At 39.2% G+C, this 18,298-nt stretch overlaps 1 protein-coding gene across 1 annotated transcript in view; it reads left to right on the plus strand.

Moving 5' to 3' along the window:
* LOC120947497 (uncharacterized Golgi apparatus membrane protein-like protein CG5021) overlaps nt 1-18,021 on the plus strand; it is a 69,586-nt gene extending 51,565 nt beyond the window's left edge. The window contains exon 5 of the mRNA XM_040362869.2: nt 17,663-18,021. Coding sequence (XP_040218803.1) covers nt 17,663-17,884 — 222 coding nt within the window. The 3' untranslated portion in view covers nt 17,885-18,021. The remainder of the gene's footprint in view (nt 1-17,662) is intronic.
* Nucleotides 18,022-18,298: the final 277 nt, after the last annotated feature.

Below are 18,298 nucleotides of genomic sequence, written 5' to 3' on the forward strand. Positions count from 1 at the left end.
GACTTTCCTGCTATGGGGGGGAATCAATTAGTCACTGAAAGCCAAGCCCGCAAGTGGGTAGAGGCAGGCCTTGACCGACATCGGTTGTTGAGCCAAAGAAGAAAAATTTATTTAAACTCATGAATTATCAGCGAGTTTTATCTTTAATAGCGATTGCTTTACTTTTTTAATGTTTGTTCAAAAATTGTTGCTTTTCTAATTATCATACAAAAATAATCAATATTAAGACATGATTATCTATTCATTAGCTCATCCACGGCGGTTAAAACAGTCGTTCAAAAATGCTGCTTGGGTTTGCGATAAACAAGCGTTATGCGTAACGTATAAGGCTGAGCCTTTTTTTACCGCATTCTCCCACGCAAACAATGAGACCCCAAATTTTGAGTGATTCAGGCCGAGGGGTATGAGGAAGCTTGAGGAAGCAACCCAAGGACGCAAAAACCGACGGCAGCCTGTGTAATCTGAGCTCTCTACAAAGCTCTCCACGAAGCTCTCGTCTGCAGGCTTGTCGAGAGCTTCGCCACAGGCGCCCGAACCATCCGTCACGCACACATCTAAACGTTCTGGTTTCTTCAGCCGCTCACGCATACCAATGTGTTTGCTCCACCCCCTTTTTCGGATTGTCTATAGCAGCTGTGTCAAACTCATTTCATCAGAGGGCAAGTACAAATTTTCAGTGATTTGCGGGCCGCAAAGTTGAGAATGGAAAATATACCCCAATATTTATGTAAAATACTTTTTTACATTTTTATTGTTAAACAAATTGACTTTTTGTACTCCTCGCTTCTTATATGGAATCGTTTGTTTTGTACAAATTCGCGATGATATTTTTATATATGCTCTTTTTTATATGAGAAAAATATCTGTCAAACACACTTTTTCACTGAAGTAGGAGAAGTCTAGCAGCCTGTAGTGAATTTTTTTCAAGCAAGCCGAGCTATCCATCACTGGATGAATAAAAAAAATATTTGCTAGCAATTTTTTGATAGATCAAGAGAAAAATTGTAATAACACGTGTTTAAACATTATTTTTCGCTAATTTCCAAGTTCCAAGTGTTCTGGATATATATTTATTTCTTATAACAAGAACCCGTATTTTACGAATAACTTTTTTTTTAAATTACGATAATTTTTTTCTGATGAAGAGTTGTGGTGTGTGATCCCATACAGATTGGCAAATCTGTTTTTGACACTTGAAGGGAGATGATTTGCGAATTGAGGAATTGAGGACTGTGTAAGCTAATCTATTAATAAGCTTTGTATTGCAAGGCTTCGGCATTTCGATTATTTTTATCCTTAATCTAAATCCCTTAGGCTTAAGCGTAATCATATCATTTTGGTTTTGATTTTTGAGGAGGTTGGAAATTACATTAATTCGTCTTGCAGAATGTTATGTACAAATAATTCCAGCTTGGCAACAATCATTTTTATTAACATTTATGGTGGCATGATTATGACAAAAAACAGAAGTGGCTCCAATCGAATATCAATGATGTAACATTCTAAGGTCGGAAAAAAATCGGAGCCGAATGAATCCTTTACTCGGCAGTCGGGGGCATGGAGATTGACAAATTCGGTGGGACAACCGATGACTCCAACGGTTCCGAATGGCTCTAAACGGCTCTATAGGCTTCGGACGGCACCGAACGGAACTGTTGGTTTGATTTGGCCGGATTCGAAGTCGGAATAGCTATGATCGGAAATGGTTTTGAGCCGTGGATGCGATGCAGACAATCAATCACTAGTTGTTGCAAAGTTTCCTAGTGTATGTATCAAGTTATTTTCATTCCTTTTTCGTTTGTAGACAGTTGACGCAAATCTATTTTTCCATACAGAATGTGCAATCGAGTGTGCACAAAATTATGCTAATATTCAGTATTTAATCGAAACATAATACGAATGAGCTTGCATTCGATTCAATGATTCTTAAGGGTCTCGATTGATATGTACGTACGTGTAGAATAAGTTTATGAGATGTTATGGTTACATTCATGTTAGTTTCGAAAAATATACCAACAAAAGGATTGTTATTCTCTGGAAAATTTAATACACTTTGACAAATAGTAATAACAGATTTATGGTTTGCAGTGCTTTTAGCAATTCTCAAAATACTCTCGCGGGGCGCATTCAGAATCGACGCGGGAAAACGTTCCGTCGCACACTTTGAAGATTGTTGACGAGGCTAGCAGGTAGTCGTTGATAAATATCGCACACACCTGTAACTTTGAAGACGATAAGCATTATGTTGCGGCCCCGCCGCACTCTTTTCTTTCGTAATTATAAAGTCACAAAAAAAAACAAGAACGATTAAATTTTCGTTGACTGTCCTTTTATAAAGTCACTTTTTTCAGCGGTAATAGTTGTTCAAGAAAGAGAGCGTTTTCCTCCTTTATATCTCCTTTTACGATGGCAAAGCCTTACAACGGTGGAAACTTCATAATGTTTCACGTCACCTTTTTTAGGCCCTATCTACACGAGATCAACGCGATCAATTTCGAAACATCAAAACATTTGATATTATTTTTCGCGGTCCCAACACATTAGTTGAATGTACCTGCACAAGCACACAGCAAGAAACTTACCTCAACAATTTGCTAGGATAAATCATTCCATAACTGAGGGAGAAGGAACACGGCACAAAACGTAAATGAGCAAAGTACGTCGCACAAGAAATCGCACCTCACTTCAGTACATCCTTCCACAGGGAATGTTCTGGACAGACTGAGGATGCCTAACACCCGGATGAGCGCGATAGCAGAAAAATCATGGTAGATCGAGAAAGATGGGTAGATTCGATTTAGCGCAATCCGCTGGTAGATGCATGTGTTTGTGACGAACGAAATACTTCAAACCCCGCTCCTCGCGTTTTTCATTCATTATTTTTCGTCACACGCACACACCTCTACACGCGCGGCGGTTTGCTGTCCAAAATCTAGAGAGAGAAGACAGGGCCTCTCGCTTTGGCACACAGAAATCCTCTCAACAACTTCGGCTCTGCTACTTGGGAAGGTTCGAGTGACTTTGGCTTTGTCTGGTGGGGGAAGTTGAAACCGAAACCCCCTCCCCAGTCCGCAAAGAGCCGCAGTTTTGTATGGGATCGTCTCGTACCCACTTGCAGAAGAAGTGGAAATGTGATTTCACGCACACATAGACACCTTCCACACGAACGATCGCGTTATATATATATAACTATATAATATATATATATATATTATATAATATATATATATATTATATAATATATATATCTATATACATAATATATAGATATATATGTATATAGATATATATATATATAATATAGATATATATATATATATATATATATATATATATATATATATATATATATATATATAAGCTGCCCCTTTTCTATAAGCAATCCGAAAAGGGGGAGGAGCAAACACATTTTTATGCGTGAGGTGCAGAAGAAATCAGAGCGTGATAGTATGCGTGCATATTTTTTTCAAAATTTTTAAAACGTTTTTACACGAAACGTTTTGTGGTCGTAGCATAACTATAAAGACTCAAGGTTTTTGTGCAAACTAACGCATTTGAAAATCGTTGAAAAATGTAAATAACATATTATACAAATGTTTTACAAAAACACAGTTATTGAAATTTTTAAAAACTTTAAAATAGTTGTCGCGCACACGAAAGTGTCTTTCGGAGCAGCAGCTTAAGACAGGCACAGTACACGCCGACTTAAGCACAATAATGAACGCACCAACTGGTTCTTGGCAAGTAATGGCTTCATTAATTTATTCAATTGATTTTATACTCTAAAAATGCTGACCGTCGTCGATCAGCATATTCTTCTTAATCTATTCTTCTTAGCCTATTTTTCCATTTAATCGTTAAACCAGCGCGCATCGCTGGCGCGTTGCATAACATAGCTAGTCAGCATTTATTGACCTAGCAACGCTTTGTTTTTTTAAGCCTAAATTGTCGTCAGCGACATCCCTCCCCCCGTAAATCCTCGTAGGGGAGTTACAATTCTAGGTTTAAAGTGGGTGGCCTGCATGGAGGAGGACCAATATTTTGTTTTAGATATTTCTTGATTAACATCGCGGAAACCAAGATGACCGTAATAGAAACACTTAGTATGGTTATCGAGAAGAGTACATAGTTACTGGTTACTGATTCTACTTCGTTAGACTTATCTTCTTTTGATATGCTTAAATTTAACATGGGTTTAAAATATGCTCTAACTTGCTCAGATTTTATTAGCATCGTCGGTTGTATTTCGAACTTGCTCGTCAAAATGCTACAGTCTAGTGACAAGGTTATGATTCCGATTGAGCAGCTTGGTGTAGTGAGTGTTTTATTACATTTTAGTAATATCTTATCAGGGTTGGTAGAGAAGAACAGAATACTGTTTGGATTTGTAAGTTGTATAAATTCAGTGACTTCTGGCCCTATTTCCTTTGAACTACATCTGGTACCACTTTCTGTGTGTAGTAATGCTGATGCTATGCAGTCTGGTTCTCGTTGTATTATTTTCTCAGAAGATATGTAATGCGATTCGTTCAGTTTAACAATTTCCTTCGGGTATAAGTAACTAGTTTCGTTGATGGCTATTGTATTTTCGTGTATGTCTAAAATCGTATAATTAGCAAAGTTTGGAATGGCTATGACTTTAAACATCTCGTAATTTTCTATCGATACAATTACGTTTTTGATAGAAAAGACTATTTCACCATTTTCTATCCTCCTATTGGTTATTTCCGAGTATTCTAAAACGTTATAATGACTTGCCATCTTTCTTCGTATAGTTTGTTTTAACATCTCTTCATCCTCTAAATATAATTGGTTTGAATCTATTTCGTGATACTTATTTATCATGTCTTGTACTAGAGCGGTTGTAAGCATGATCGTTTCTTGTATGTACTTTGTTAGAACGTCATTTTTGTTATGCTTAAATTCTTTGCTGAGAACATCTATACCATCATAGAGTTTGTCTATTCGGTGACGTAGATTTTCTGTTAACTCATTGTGTTTTTTATTTGTTTGGGTCAAACGTTCGGACACATGTGTAATTTTTGTATCCTCTGCTGCTCTGAAGGCTGCTAATTGCTCGTCTATGTCGTCTCCCCCGAACATGAAATCTTTTAATATACCAAATATTCCCCGGGAGCGTTTTGTCCTTTTGTGACTTATTCCTTGAATTAGTTGAATTGCATAGTTGCATTCGCGCTGGATTGTAACTTTTAGATCTGAGAGTTCGGAGTCCGTACTATTAACGGAGTTCAATACTGTGGTTAAGTGTTTTTTCAACGTTTGTAACGTATCCGTATCATTTGCCGGACGTGTCCCCGTATGGAATGTCGTTTCCCATGCTCCTTTTTTCAATAGGAGTGTCCCAATATGATCAAAGTATATTCCTGGTTCAGGGATAGGTACGATCGATAAGCATTCGACTCTAAACAGAGCGGCTATGTATATTGTTATTTTAAGGATGAGCTCCATGATACGGGCCTAATTTTGAGCTTTTTCCTTTATGGTATTTGACTTGCTAGTTCTTCTGCTTTAGCTTTTATAACGTTAAGATTTGTTTCCTTCCTTTTTCCCCAATTTGGAAATGTTTGATCTCGTTTTACCTCGAGTACTGCTAGTTTTACAGTTGGCCTATTAACTACATTATTACCTACTTTGATTCGTGCTGAACGAGTTTGTCCGTCTACGCCAGTTACCAGCTCGCAGATTCGGCCTTTAAACCACTTTCCTTTCCTTTGTTCATCGGGAAACGTGACAATATCGCCTATTTGTAATGGTTTGGCCGGTTGAGTCCACTTTTCTCGTATAGAGAGCTTTGGGAGATACTCAGCTATCCACCGTCGCCAATATTGTTGTGTGATTGCCTGGGCCCTTTTCCAATCGGACCGTACCAATTCTGTTTTGGTGATATCTGAGATATTCGGCTCTGCCTCGCCGGAACAACCTAGCAAGAAATGAGCTGGAGTTAGGGGCTCGTCATCTTCTTGTTCTAGTGTTAAGTGAGTCAATGGTCGATTATTTGTTAGGAACTCTATCTCAGTTAGTATTGATCTGAGAACGTGTTCTTTATAACTCTCAGCCATGGGAAGCAGACTCTTGATTTCTCCAACCATTCGCTCCCACGCACCTCCAAAATGAGGGGCGCCTGGTGGGTTAAAGATCCATTCTATGCCTTCTGAGGCACATCGATATCTTATTTGTTTCATCTCATTGTCGGCTCCGACAAAGTTGGTCCCATTATCGCTGTATAGGAAAGATACCTTTCCTCTTCTGTATTGCAAATTTTTTAAGCAAACAATAAAGGTGCTTGCCGTTAGATCAATGGCTATTTCTATATGGATTGCTCTTGTGGTTAAACACGTAAATATAACACCCCACCTTTTTTCTGACCGTCTGCCTATCGTAACGAATAGGGGGCCGAAGTAATCTACTCCACAATGCGTAAATGGTTTTTTAAACACTGCTGTTCTACATGTTGGCAGTGGTGCCATTATTGGTGGGATTGGTTTAGCTCGTGCGTTTTTGCAGTATTGACATTTGTTTATTACGTGCTTAAGACTGCTTCTGAGATCTATCACCCAGAATTTTTGACGAACTGCAGCCATCACTGATTCGCTCTTCTGGTGGTAGTACCTCTCATGATAATGTTGCAGGATAAGGTTTGTAATGTGATGCCCTTTTGGTAGGACAATAGGGCTACGTGCGTTAAATTGAAGAAATTTAACGTGTTCAAGTCTTCCTCTAGAACGCATGATCCCATCTTGGTCCAACATAGGGCACAGGCACCTAATTTTACTGCTGCCATTAATCGGGTTCTTCAATGAGAGTTGTATCATCTCCGTTTGAAAGCTTTCCCATTGAGCCTTTTTTATTAAGTGGCACTCAGCTCAGTCAAGGGTAGCTTTATCGATTGCTGTCGAAAATGACAGAGATTTAGCCTTACTTTTTAACCAATCCAAGTACTTTAGTGCGTACGCTACCGATCGTTTTAGACGGTGCCAGTTGGAACACCATTCGACGGAAATGGCGTCATAATCTATTCTTTCCACTGTTCTCGAAGTGTTTACCCTTTTCCGGTCTTTAAATGTGTCCGGAATGTCTGGTGTTAGTATTTTTATTTCTAAATTTTTGAGAAAGTCGGGACCATTTAACCATATTGACTTTTTCTTACAAGTTTTTGTAGCTTCGTCAGCAGGGTTTTCTGCAGATGCTACCCAGTTCCACTGCTTCGGAGAGTTGAACTCCAAAATTTCTCCGATTCTCAGGGCTACGAACTGATTATATGTTCTAGGTTCTGAGTTAAGCCAAGCTAGAACTGTTTTTGAATCGGTCCAAAAGAATTCTGTTTGAACCCTTAACCGCAATTCCCTCTTGATTGATTCGTTTAGGCGAGTGCCTAGCACTGCCCCTTGCAATTCAAGCCTAGGGATCGACAGTGGTTTGGTAGGAGCGACTCTTGATTTTGCGGCCACGATACTTATGTCGATGCCTAAGTCGTGGACTGTCCTAAGATACGTAACTGCGGCAAAGGCTTTTTCTGACGCGTCTACGAAAGTATGGAGCTCCCTGATCTTTACGTTATTTTCAATCGAAAAACATCTAGGTATGGATATGTTGATCGAGTTTTCGATTCGGCTTATCCAGTTTTCCCATTTTTCCTTTATGGACTGTGTGACTTCGTCATCCCAGTCTAGTTTAGTTTTCCAAAGATCTTGCATCAAAATCTTACCTTCAACAGTAATGTTGGCAAGATGGCCTAGAGGATCGTAGATTTTCATTATATATGAGAACATCTGACGTTTCGTTAGTGTTTTAATATCTGCCCTTTTAAACTTGTAGGCAAAGACGTCAGACTCTTTGTCCCAAACCAATCCCAACACTTTATCGAAGTTTTGATTTTTCTCCTCTATGCCAAGTACACTTTTCTCGGGTAACCTGTTGGTTGGAATGCCTTTCTCCACTTCTTTTGAGTTGGAAAAGAAGTTTCTCATAAAGAATTTAGCATCATCATGTATTTTACACACCTCCGAGATAGTATTCACGGCTGTATCAATATCTGGATAACTATCTAAGTAGTCATCTACGTAGTGGTTTTCAATAATCGCTTTTACTGCCTGGGGATAAATATTTTTGTAACGCAGTGCGTTCTCGTTCTTCACAAACTGAGCACAAGTTGGTGAGCAAGTTGCCCCAAATGTCATCACTTGCATAACGTAAACTTGAGGAACGTCAGAAGGCGATTCTCGAAATAGAAATCTTTGAGCGTCTTGATCTTCCCGTCTCACCTTTACCTGGTGATACATTTCCTTGATATCTCCTGAACAGCCTATTTTGTGTTCCCTGAAGCGGAGTAGCACTCCGAACAGGGACGCAGTAAGATCTGGACCGGAAAGAAGTTGAGAATTAAGGGATATATTTTGATTTTTTGCAGCCGCGTCGAATACTAAACGTGGTTTGGGAATGGGTTTATTATGGTTTATCACGGAAAAGTGGGGAATGTAGTTTATTTTTCCGTTTAATTGCAGCAGTTCCATTGGTGTCGCCTTACGTGCATATCCCTTTTCAACGTATGCGTTTATTTCTTTATGATACCATAATTTTAAGTTTGGATCCCTTTCCATTGCCTTCTCTTGACTTTTTAAGCGCGTAAGCGCTTGTCCGTAACTGTCTGGCAATTTAGGATTGTCGGTTTTCCATACTAAACCAATTTCGTATCCGTCGCCAGTATTTTTAAGCGTGTCTTTCATAATTTTTAACGCTCTTTTGTCTTCTTCAGAGGCACGGGTTGGAGTAGGTTTAACTCCAAATTCCTCTGTAGAAAAGAAACCACGCAAGATTTGCATCATGTTCTTGTTTTCTTCTTCGTACGTCTCTGTCATCACAAATGAGTTCTCTGTGACATTTGGCGTATTCGTTCCCCCAAAAATGACCCAACCAAGCCTCGTTTCATGGGCAATTGGTTCGTTTGGTCTACCTTCTCGATATTTTGCACCATGGCAAAGATACGAATGAGGAAGGCCTAGTAGCACGGTAGGCCTCGCATCTGCATAGCTAGAGATACTAATGCCTTTCAAATGTTTAAAATTTCTTTGCAAACACGGAGCATCTATGGTTTGAACGGGAAGGTTAAGTTCCCTTACACTTCTGAGACCTTTTACTTGAAATTTTCTTTTGTTAGCTCCCTCTACTGTTATGGGAACTATCCTACTTTCTGTCTCTTTTTGAATGCTTCCGTCCGTCCAGGAGAGAGTTAGCGGTCTTTTTGGTCCGTGAACGTTTAGTTCTTTTCGGACACTTTCCAAAATGAGGCTAGTTGAAGAGCCAGGATCCATGAATGCATAAGTTTCGAATTTTCTATCATTATGGTGCAAAGTGATGGGCACGATCTGATAGAACAGATTATTCTTTTCCTGATGGCAATTTATTTTGTTTGTAGGTTGCCCTTCTACCAGATTTCTTTTATGAAACATACTATGATGCCTTTTGCCGCACCCGTACACACTACATTGTGGTGGTAGACGACAGTTTTGGGCGTTATGGTTGCTGTACTTGCAGCAATTGGTGCAAATTCTATGCCGAATGAAAAGAGATAATTTTTCATCGGGCATCTTACCGTTCAATTGTCGGCAACGAGTGGTTTCATGAGGAAATCCACAAATTAGACATATCGTTTGCTTTTCAGGCCCTTTAAGACGATGCTGCATGTTTTGACGGTTCGACCTTTCTTGTTTGGCTACTCCTTCGTTCGCGGCCAGTATAATGGCCAGTTCTTCAGAGGGTTTCAGCCATTCTGCTAGGTCTTTTAGCGTGAGATTCTTATTATCTTGTTTCCTACTTATTGTGTGTTTCAACCATTCGTTCCGAAGTTCGGTTGAAAATCTTGATGTCAAATCGTTTAGCAGCCTCTGGTCATTCAAAAAACCTTCTTGCTTCAACAACACCATGTTGTCAATAAGATTGCGCAAAGCGTTGGAAAATTCTAAGAATGCTGAGGGATTATCTATCGTTATGTGCTTTACTACTAGTAATTCTAACAGTAAAGACTTGTAAATGCTTTCAGCATTTCCAAACATTTTGTCGAGCCTGTTTAATACAAGCGGAACGTTTTCTGGGTTAAGCATTAACCCACTAACCGCACGAAATGCTTCGCCCTTCAGATGCTTTTGCAGCCTATTCATGTTTTCTAAATTTGAAAAATTACAAGCTCGGGAAGTTTCTTCGTAGGCTTGTTTAAATTGAGGCCAGCATTTATAGCTTCCATCGAAATCTGGAAGCTTTGAAAGTGTTACTTTCGAGTCCTTAGAACACAACGATTGAACCATTTTGTCTAAACTCTGAGTTAACAGTTTTACGTCTAAACTTGTCATTGGTTTTTCATTGACATCTTCTGATTTTTTGTTTTGTATCTCTTCTTGTAGCCGTTTTAGCTCTTCTTCTATTCTTACTTTTTCTTTTTCTTTTTCTTCTTCAATTGTCATTTTTTCTTTCAGCAGTTTTTGCGTTTGCATTAGTGCTGACCTATATTCCTGCCGTTCAACTTCCTTATCTTTACATTTTTTGCATAAAAAATCTTTAACAGGTGATTTTATGTCTAAGCATGACAAGTGAAACCACCTGTCGCAATCAATACAAGTTATCAATTTCCCTATCTCATCTGGGTTCGTGCATAATTTGCAGTGCCCATTCGGATTTTTTTTAAAATCGTATTCCATCTTGAACTCACCGTGGTTCAGATCCGCTTCAGCAGGGTCAACTCCTATTCGGCTGGTCAGGGACGGCTGGATCGGGAGTGATGTCTTCACTGCTGCTTGTTGGTCTTCTCAGGATTACAATACGACGTCTTCTGTATTACGTGCCGGTTGCCCTCAAACCGAGAACGATGGTTGCCTCAACCGGAACGATGTTTTCTTAGCCGTGGGTCGGCGGTCATACACACGACGGTCATACACACGATGGATACACTCGTCACAATTAATTTCTTCAATTTGCTCTTCCTACGTTGCACTGCGTCGGATGCCTTATGCAATATTTAGCTCGCGGCACACGTGTTTCGTTATACGTTTCGTCGGAGTTAACGTCCGATACTTGCGACGCACGCGTTTTACGATAACTGTTTGTTTTTTTTTTTTTTTTTTTTTTTTCAACTGGCGCTAAACTGACGGTTTCATGTTGCGTTGCGAGAACGGATGCACCTTTCGAAGCTCGCGACGTACACGTATTGGTCACCTTTTTCACTAGTTCAGCATTTGCCTTATACGTTGGCAGTATCGAGTTCACTTTCGATTGCGTCACTTCACTAACGGTAATGACCGCGTTCTATTCACTGTTGTGTCGTTGCACTTACAGTTCTTTTGCACTCACTCACCGCCGAGGCGCTTCTCGGGTTTTGCTTCGTCGAGCTCGCGGCGTACGCGTATTGGTCACCTTTTCACTAGTTCAGCATTTGCCTTATACGTTGGCAGTATCGAGTTCACTTTCGATTGCGTCACTTCACTAGCGGTAATGACCGCGTTCTATTCACTGTTGTGTCGTTGCACTTACAGTTCTTTTGCACTCACTCACCGCCGAGGCGCTTCTCGGGTTTTGCTTCGTCGAGCAACTGGTGCGTGGCCCTTCTTCCTGGGCTGGCTGTCGTAGATCGGCTACGCCGGATCGTCGTCCGTCGCCGTTGTTTCACTATCACAACCCTGCTTGGGTTGCTGTGGGGTCTATTCACGCCTCTACGGGCTTGTTACTACTTCGGGTTTTTATTTCCCGATTTATTTGACTACTTTCCGAACCATTGGTTGATGCGTCCTCTCTGGAGCCACCATTTGTCGCGCACACGAAAGTGTCTTTCGGAGCAGCAGCTTAAGACAGGCACAGTACACGCCGACTTAAGCACAATAATGAACGCACCAACTGGTTCTTGGCAAGTAATGGCTTCATTAATTTATTCAATTGATTTTATACTCTAAAAATGCTGACCGTCGTCGATCAGCATATTCTTCTTAATCTATTCTTCTTAGCCTATTTTTCCATTTAATCGTTAAACCAGCGCGCATCGCTGGCGCGTTGCATAACATAGCTAGTCAGCATTTATTGACCTAGCAACGCTTTGTTTTTTTAAGCCTAAATTGTCGTCAGCGACAATAGTTTTATTACTATTTTTAAGGTTTTATGAGTTGTATAGTAATATTTTTTTATTCAGAAAGAACGTCTTCGGCCGTCTCCATTATCAATCAATCAATATAAGAATAATTATTCAAATATAATTTTTAAAAATATAAAAAAAAATCTAAAAAAAATATTGTTTACCCGTTATGATTGTTTTGAAAATGCAAACCAAAGTATGTAAAAAGTATTTAAAAAATTATCTCGAAATTGCCATGAGAACCTTATCAATTTTGTGAACAACGGGTCAAAAATATACGAAGATGTGAAATAGTATTCTGCACATCTTATACATTTACTGTTTTTATCTTTCTCTTACGGATTTTCTACAAATCGCGAAAAACGACTATCCATAGAGTAGTGGTAGGCGCTGTACATGATTGTCTTCCTTAGGTAAATTTATTTAAAGTGTATGTACAATTTGGTTGCCCATAGGCTGTATGGCTAATTTTTGAATTACAGTTTTTTAATGGTTGTTGCTCAGACACGCCGTACCATCGCTTTGATTTTTTTCTATAATTTCAAATCTTTCTAAACTACAGGTCCCTTGAAGATTAACCAACCTTACAAAGTATGCACTACATTTTCATGTACAGTATGATCTCACTGGTTGGGATACGAAGTAAATAAACTAATAAATTATCACTCTGGGCGATTGTCTCTGAGGATCAGAAAAAGAGTGAACGATCGTAGGCCAACGAAATGCTCTATCTGCTCTTTTAACTTGTATTGTACTCTCCACAGAAAGCCAGTGCAGATGCTAGCGCTTAGAGTGTTAATAAAGTCACCGGTTTGCCATGGCAATGGCAAATGGAGCAGAGCTCGGAGAATCTTTGTCATGCAATAGTATGAATCTATACTTGTATCCTTGTACAATTCAATAGTTGAACGCTTTTTAGTCGGCATACTTTGTAGTTGTGCGCTCGATAGGTGGCTGACAGTTCAATTAAAAAAATGCGTTTGTATGGAAAACCGAGTTTTGAAAAATTAACAAAAATCTTATTGTGTTAAGAACCGAGCTTCTCCGGCAAGCCACGCGAAGGATTGGTCCTTAGCAACATTCGTAGGGTCGTAGCGGAGGAGAAACAAACAGCGCACTTTTGGACAGAGTATGATACTACTATGATACTTTCGATGATATGATACTTTGCCTACTATCCAGTCCTTCCCGCTAGTTGCTTCTGATCCAAAGATTGGAAAGCCTATGCAGTCGGAAGCGGGTGTTTCGCTTGGAAATCCGGGGACTCTGCTCTATTTCGGGTGTTGGGATTAAAGGTGTTAACTTTAAGAACTTCTGAGTTTTAATTTCTCTTTATTGAAAATATACACATAATAGTTGGCAGGAAATCCAAGTTCAGACTGTATTTCATGTATTTGTCTCTATCACTCAGTTATAAGTCTCGCTTTGAAATTTTCAATACGGTTGACAGTATCATACCAACAAAACAGATCAACTTATCGGTCTGGCACATGCTATTTAAACACATAAAGTGCTATGGTCATGGCCATACAATATCATATTTGAATTTTTACCATCAAATGTAAAAAGTGCTTAGATCCCAGAGAAACATACACAAAAATGGTTTTGTACTAAACAAAACGAGTTAAACGAGTGAAGCGAGAAAGCATGCGAATTTTAATAGTGTGGTGGATTGAAATATTTAACGCATATCGAAAAGAAGCAGGATGAAACGAATTCACACTCAAAAAATGTCCAAGGTCCATTGTTCACCTCTAACTGGGTCGACACTAACGAACTTTCTATTGGTTTTAAGTACGCGTGTATTTTAAGGCTTTTAGATAAGCTTAAATTGTTATCTCCTTTTCGTTTACATATTTTAACAACAATGCGCATATAAAATGGGTAAAAGTCTAGTAAAAATGAAGGTAATATTTATGACTCACAAACAGACAATTAGCCTGTACAGTGTATCACCTTCATGAAAGATTGTAGCATCCCTAGCACACTATTCTAGCACCTCTTTGACTTGCGCACGCCGTTCCGTCGCTCCTGTTTGTGAGGGGGGGGGGGGGGGAGTCTCTTTATTGATAGTTGTACATATATGCTTGTGAGTGAATTGATTTACCTACCTGTGACCTTGTCGATGCGCAAACCGATCAATTCTGGAATTGAAGTTATATTGATGACATGTTGGTGCATTTCGTTTTGTGCCGTTTCTGATAAGTTCCGAGTCATCTCTGAGCAGCTATTAAGTTATCTCTTTGAACCTGCCTCATCGTGCGTCCCAATCCTGGACGATTCAGACGTTGGCGATTTACCTTCATCGACCATGTTCCTGGACAGAGGACAATCGGCTGCAAAAAAGGAAACAACACGATTAGCACCAAAGTGAAAAGCTTTACCTATCCACCTTATCATTCAAAATCCCATGGTTTATCAAAAGAATGCTACATGATTACGATTATAGTCGGATAAAACTTACCCGTGCTCTAGTGTGGTTCGTTTCTAATACCAGCATACTGCGCGCGCGGTGGTTCAAATGAAGGAAGGACGAATTGTGCTGCACATCCACGGCTTGCAACCACTTACATCCTTTATTTTTCACTTCACCACGTCGTAGAAAACCCTGTAAAGCCAGCCTTGCACACTTACACAATTAAAGGTATTATGCGAGGCGTCATACGACCATTGGCGAGGGGTAGGAAGAAGTACAGTGGAGGGGAGGTTGAAAGCTTGGCTGGCAAATACTGTTCTACGTGGAAGCGAGACAACTACATAACTAGAGCGAGAGATCTCCAAAAACCCTCGCATTGCTTCACGGGTCGTCAAAACAGTTCGTGCTCACGGTGTGTCACGAAAACATTTTGACGCAGTTTTTAAAAAGGAAATTTGTGAATTTGGTTACCCTTCCTTTTTGTGAATGTACCCTTGCGCTCACAATAACATCATGGGTACAAACAAATTGAGTATTTTTGGTATACATATTGATACGAATTCCTGCTTTTTAGGAAAGACACGATTAATATTAGTTGGCTTCAGTAGCAAGATACTAACGGAACAAAATACGAATCGTATATTGACACCTATCGCCAACGACGTTAACTACCATTCGATAAATATATCGATCAAAATAATAACAAATATGGCGGATTGGTATCGCCAAGCGGCAAATTTGTCAACCGGTAAAACGGTGGAAGCAACTGTAATAGATGCCTTAGCAATAGTGGGTAAAAAGTCGAGCAGTCGTTAGAAAAGTTGGTAATTTGTATTGCGAACGGTATATATTTCATTTCATTTCATTTCATTTATTTAATACAATATCCGCCATCAAGGCTAAATATAATAGACTTAAAACTAATTTAATACTAACAAATAAACAATAATATTGGCTACGGTCTTTCCCCGAGTTACGCGACACTCAAAGTAACGCGAATTCGAATTACGCGAACTTATATTTTTGACAGTTCAGATGTTCAATCAGTACAATTTTCTCCATCAATTGTCAAATAAAAAATAATTTGCTTTCTTTTTTTTTCAAAAGTTATAAATCACCAAATAACCGAATTTTCTACACCAATTGCATGAAATAATTAATAAATAACATAAATGAACTAAATTAATCAAAACTAATTATTATTCGAGTATATTTTGGCTGTAAAACGTGATATTCGACTTCCGAGAAAATCAGAGTGACGCGAATGTATCCGGAACGCATTATTCGCGTAATTCGGGAAAAGACTGTATATCGATTGGTATAATTTTCACTTGCTTCAAGGCAGTTGAAAACAGTGTAGAGTGCACATTCTACGTGAATCCGACTGTGATTTGGAGTAATAATCATGTATTGTAATATTTAATGTATATAAAACAAAGCATTAAGATATTTCATATGAGTTTAAAATAAATATTAGAAAAAATCGCCCCTTATACTAAATATACACAAACAAATGATATTATGCTAAATAATTAATTAAATGAATTGAAACAACTTATTACGAAAATGGGTTATTATGATAATTTATTATTTCTACTTGTTGTAACTTCCTACGTGGACGTGTTGGCCTATACAGGCTTTCAAAACTTATTAAGTACCACCCAGCCGGAATATCATATTTAGATTTAAAACCACGACGGGTATGTTATGTCATGCGTGTACCACGGAACTCTGATGCTTAACATAAAGGGTTAATAATTGAATAATAGACGAAATATTTTTCTTTTTCATTTCATCGTTAAGTAAATAAATTATGGCCTTGAAATAAAGAACAGGAAGTTCTGTGGTTCAGCCGTTAACTTACACGGTTTAACAACATGCCTGTCGTGGAATCAAAAAAAGCTTTAGTGCAGCTTCCCCCCGTAGTAACGATTGAATATCCGGCTGCGTGGTACTGAATAAGTCTAGAAATCCTGTATAGGCAGTCATGCCCACGCAGGATGTTAGATCAAATAGAAGAAGAAGTACATATTCTTTTTCTTCTTATATACGTTTGGGAGACCATGCTCCCATTCGGGGCTTGAACGCATGGGGTACATGTTCTTAATTCGTACGAGTTGACGACAGTGCGACGAGACAGGCCCTGATTTTTTTTATCGTAATCATTTTAATCTACCTGGACTGCTACCTAGTGAAGTTAAATCCAAAAGCGTTTGAAGAATGATTTCACCATCATCGAATACGGCCCGGAAAGGTTTTACACCAAGCTCGGAAACGTCCAGGCTTCGGAGTCCCTGATCGGCAACCTGAGCCATCAAAATCGTCGAAACCACCCGGAACCATCTGGAGTCGTCAGTAACCACATATAACCGTCCGTAGCAGTCCGGAGCCGCTAGTCGATAGCCGGAATTGTCGGAGCTATCTGCAGCCGTCCGACGCCAGCTCCGGCAGCAGACTAGTTTCCGGACGGTTCAAGACGGCTCAGAATGGCCGCAAACGGCTCTGACTATTCAAACAAATCGGCTTCCACGGCACTTGCTGTTGACTAGCAACTTCGAGTGGCTCCACTTGGTTCATATGAAAACATATATTTGTTGAATCTGGATTGAAACCCGCAAAATTTCAAGCTGTGAATGTACGCATGTTACTGCGATGAAGAACAACACAGAACGCCGACGAAATTTGTAAAATTAAAATTGTATTGTGTTGTACTGTATAAAATTGTAAGACATTTCAACGTGAAACACATTTTTGAATCGCTTTATGGTGCTAACTGGTGTGGTCATATGTAAACAAACCCAATGTAACAGGTGGCGAAACTACTCAATCGGTTGTTTTTATATTGGCCGATATTATTTTATCGACCGGTACGTGAAATGCGTACGCGGTACCAATTCGAGTAGATAGATTTATTGGTCAATATTACCAAAACAGTGGTTAATTTTCATCGACTGGTAGGCGATAGGTGTCAATATGCCACAATAAGAAAAATTTGCTGTCTCATTTACTCTATCACATTGTGTTAATTGTACTTGTACTTAATTCTAAGATCATTTAAATTCATATTTTTTGTTAAAACTAATTGCATTCAAAACTTTCATCTTTTCTTTATACAGCTGCTGGTGCTAATAGCTCTTTTTTTAAACGGAGCAAATCTATACGGTTACATAAAGTGCAAGTTTGGCGTAACTGCTGATATAAGTACCACTACGACCAATTTTGTCAAAAGACAAGTTTTGATAAAAGCAGTAAATTTCATGGCCTCCAAAAACAACGACCCTGTCAATGGTACATCTCGGGACAATGAGCAACCTAACCCTCAGTCTATTAATACGTAACAAATTTGGTTGATTTGATACTACAATGAGCTTTTTACAATAATTTTCTGCTCTAATAACTTCAACCTTTCCTAGGTAATTTGTAATTCGTGTAAGAAAAAGTGCGTAAAATAAAACAAAAATGAACATTTCTTCAACTATATGTGTTACTCTCTCTCTCGCTCTCTCTCCCTCCCTCTCTCTCTCTCTCTCTCTCTCTCTCTCTCTCTCTTTCTCTCTTTTTCCCTTTATCTCTTTCTCTCTCTCTATATCTCTCTATCTCTCTCGCTCTCTCTGTCAGTCTCTTTCACTCTCTCTGTCTTTCTCTCTCGCTATCTCTCTCTGTCTTTCTCTCTCGCGCTCTTTCTGTCTTTCTCTCTCTCGCTCTCTCTCTGTCTTTCTCTCTCTCTATATCCCATTATGGGATAGAAGGAA

The sequence above is a fragment of the Anopheles coluzzii genome, chromosome X (genome assembly GCF_943734685.1).
Source record: "Anopheles coluzzii chromosome X, AcolN3, whole genome shotgun sequence".
NCBI classification, from domain to species: domain Eukaryota; kingdom Metazoa; phylum Arthropoda; class Insecta; order Diptera; family Culicidae; genus Anopheles; species Anopheles coluzzii.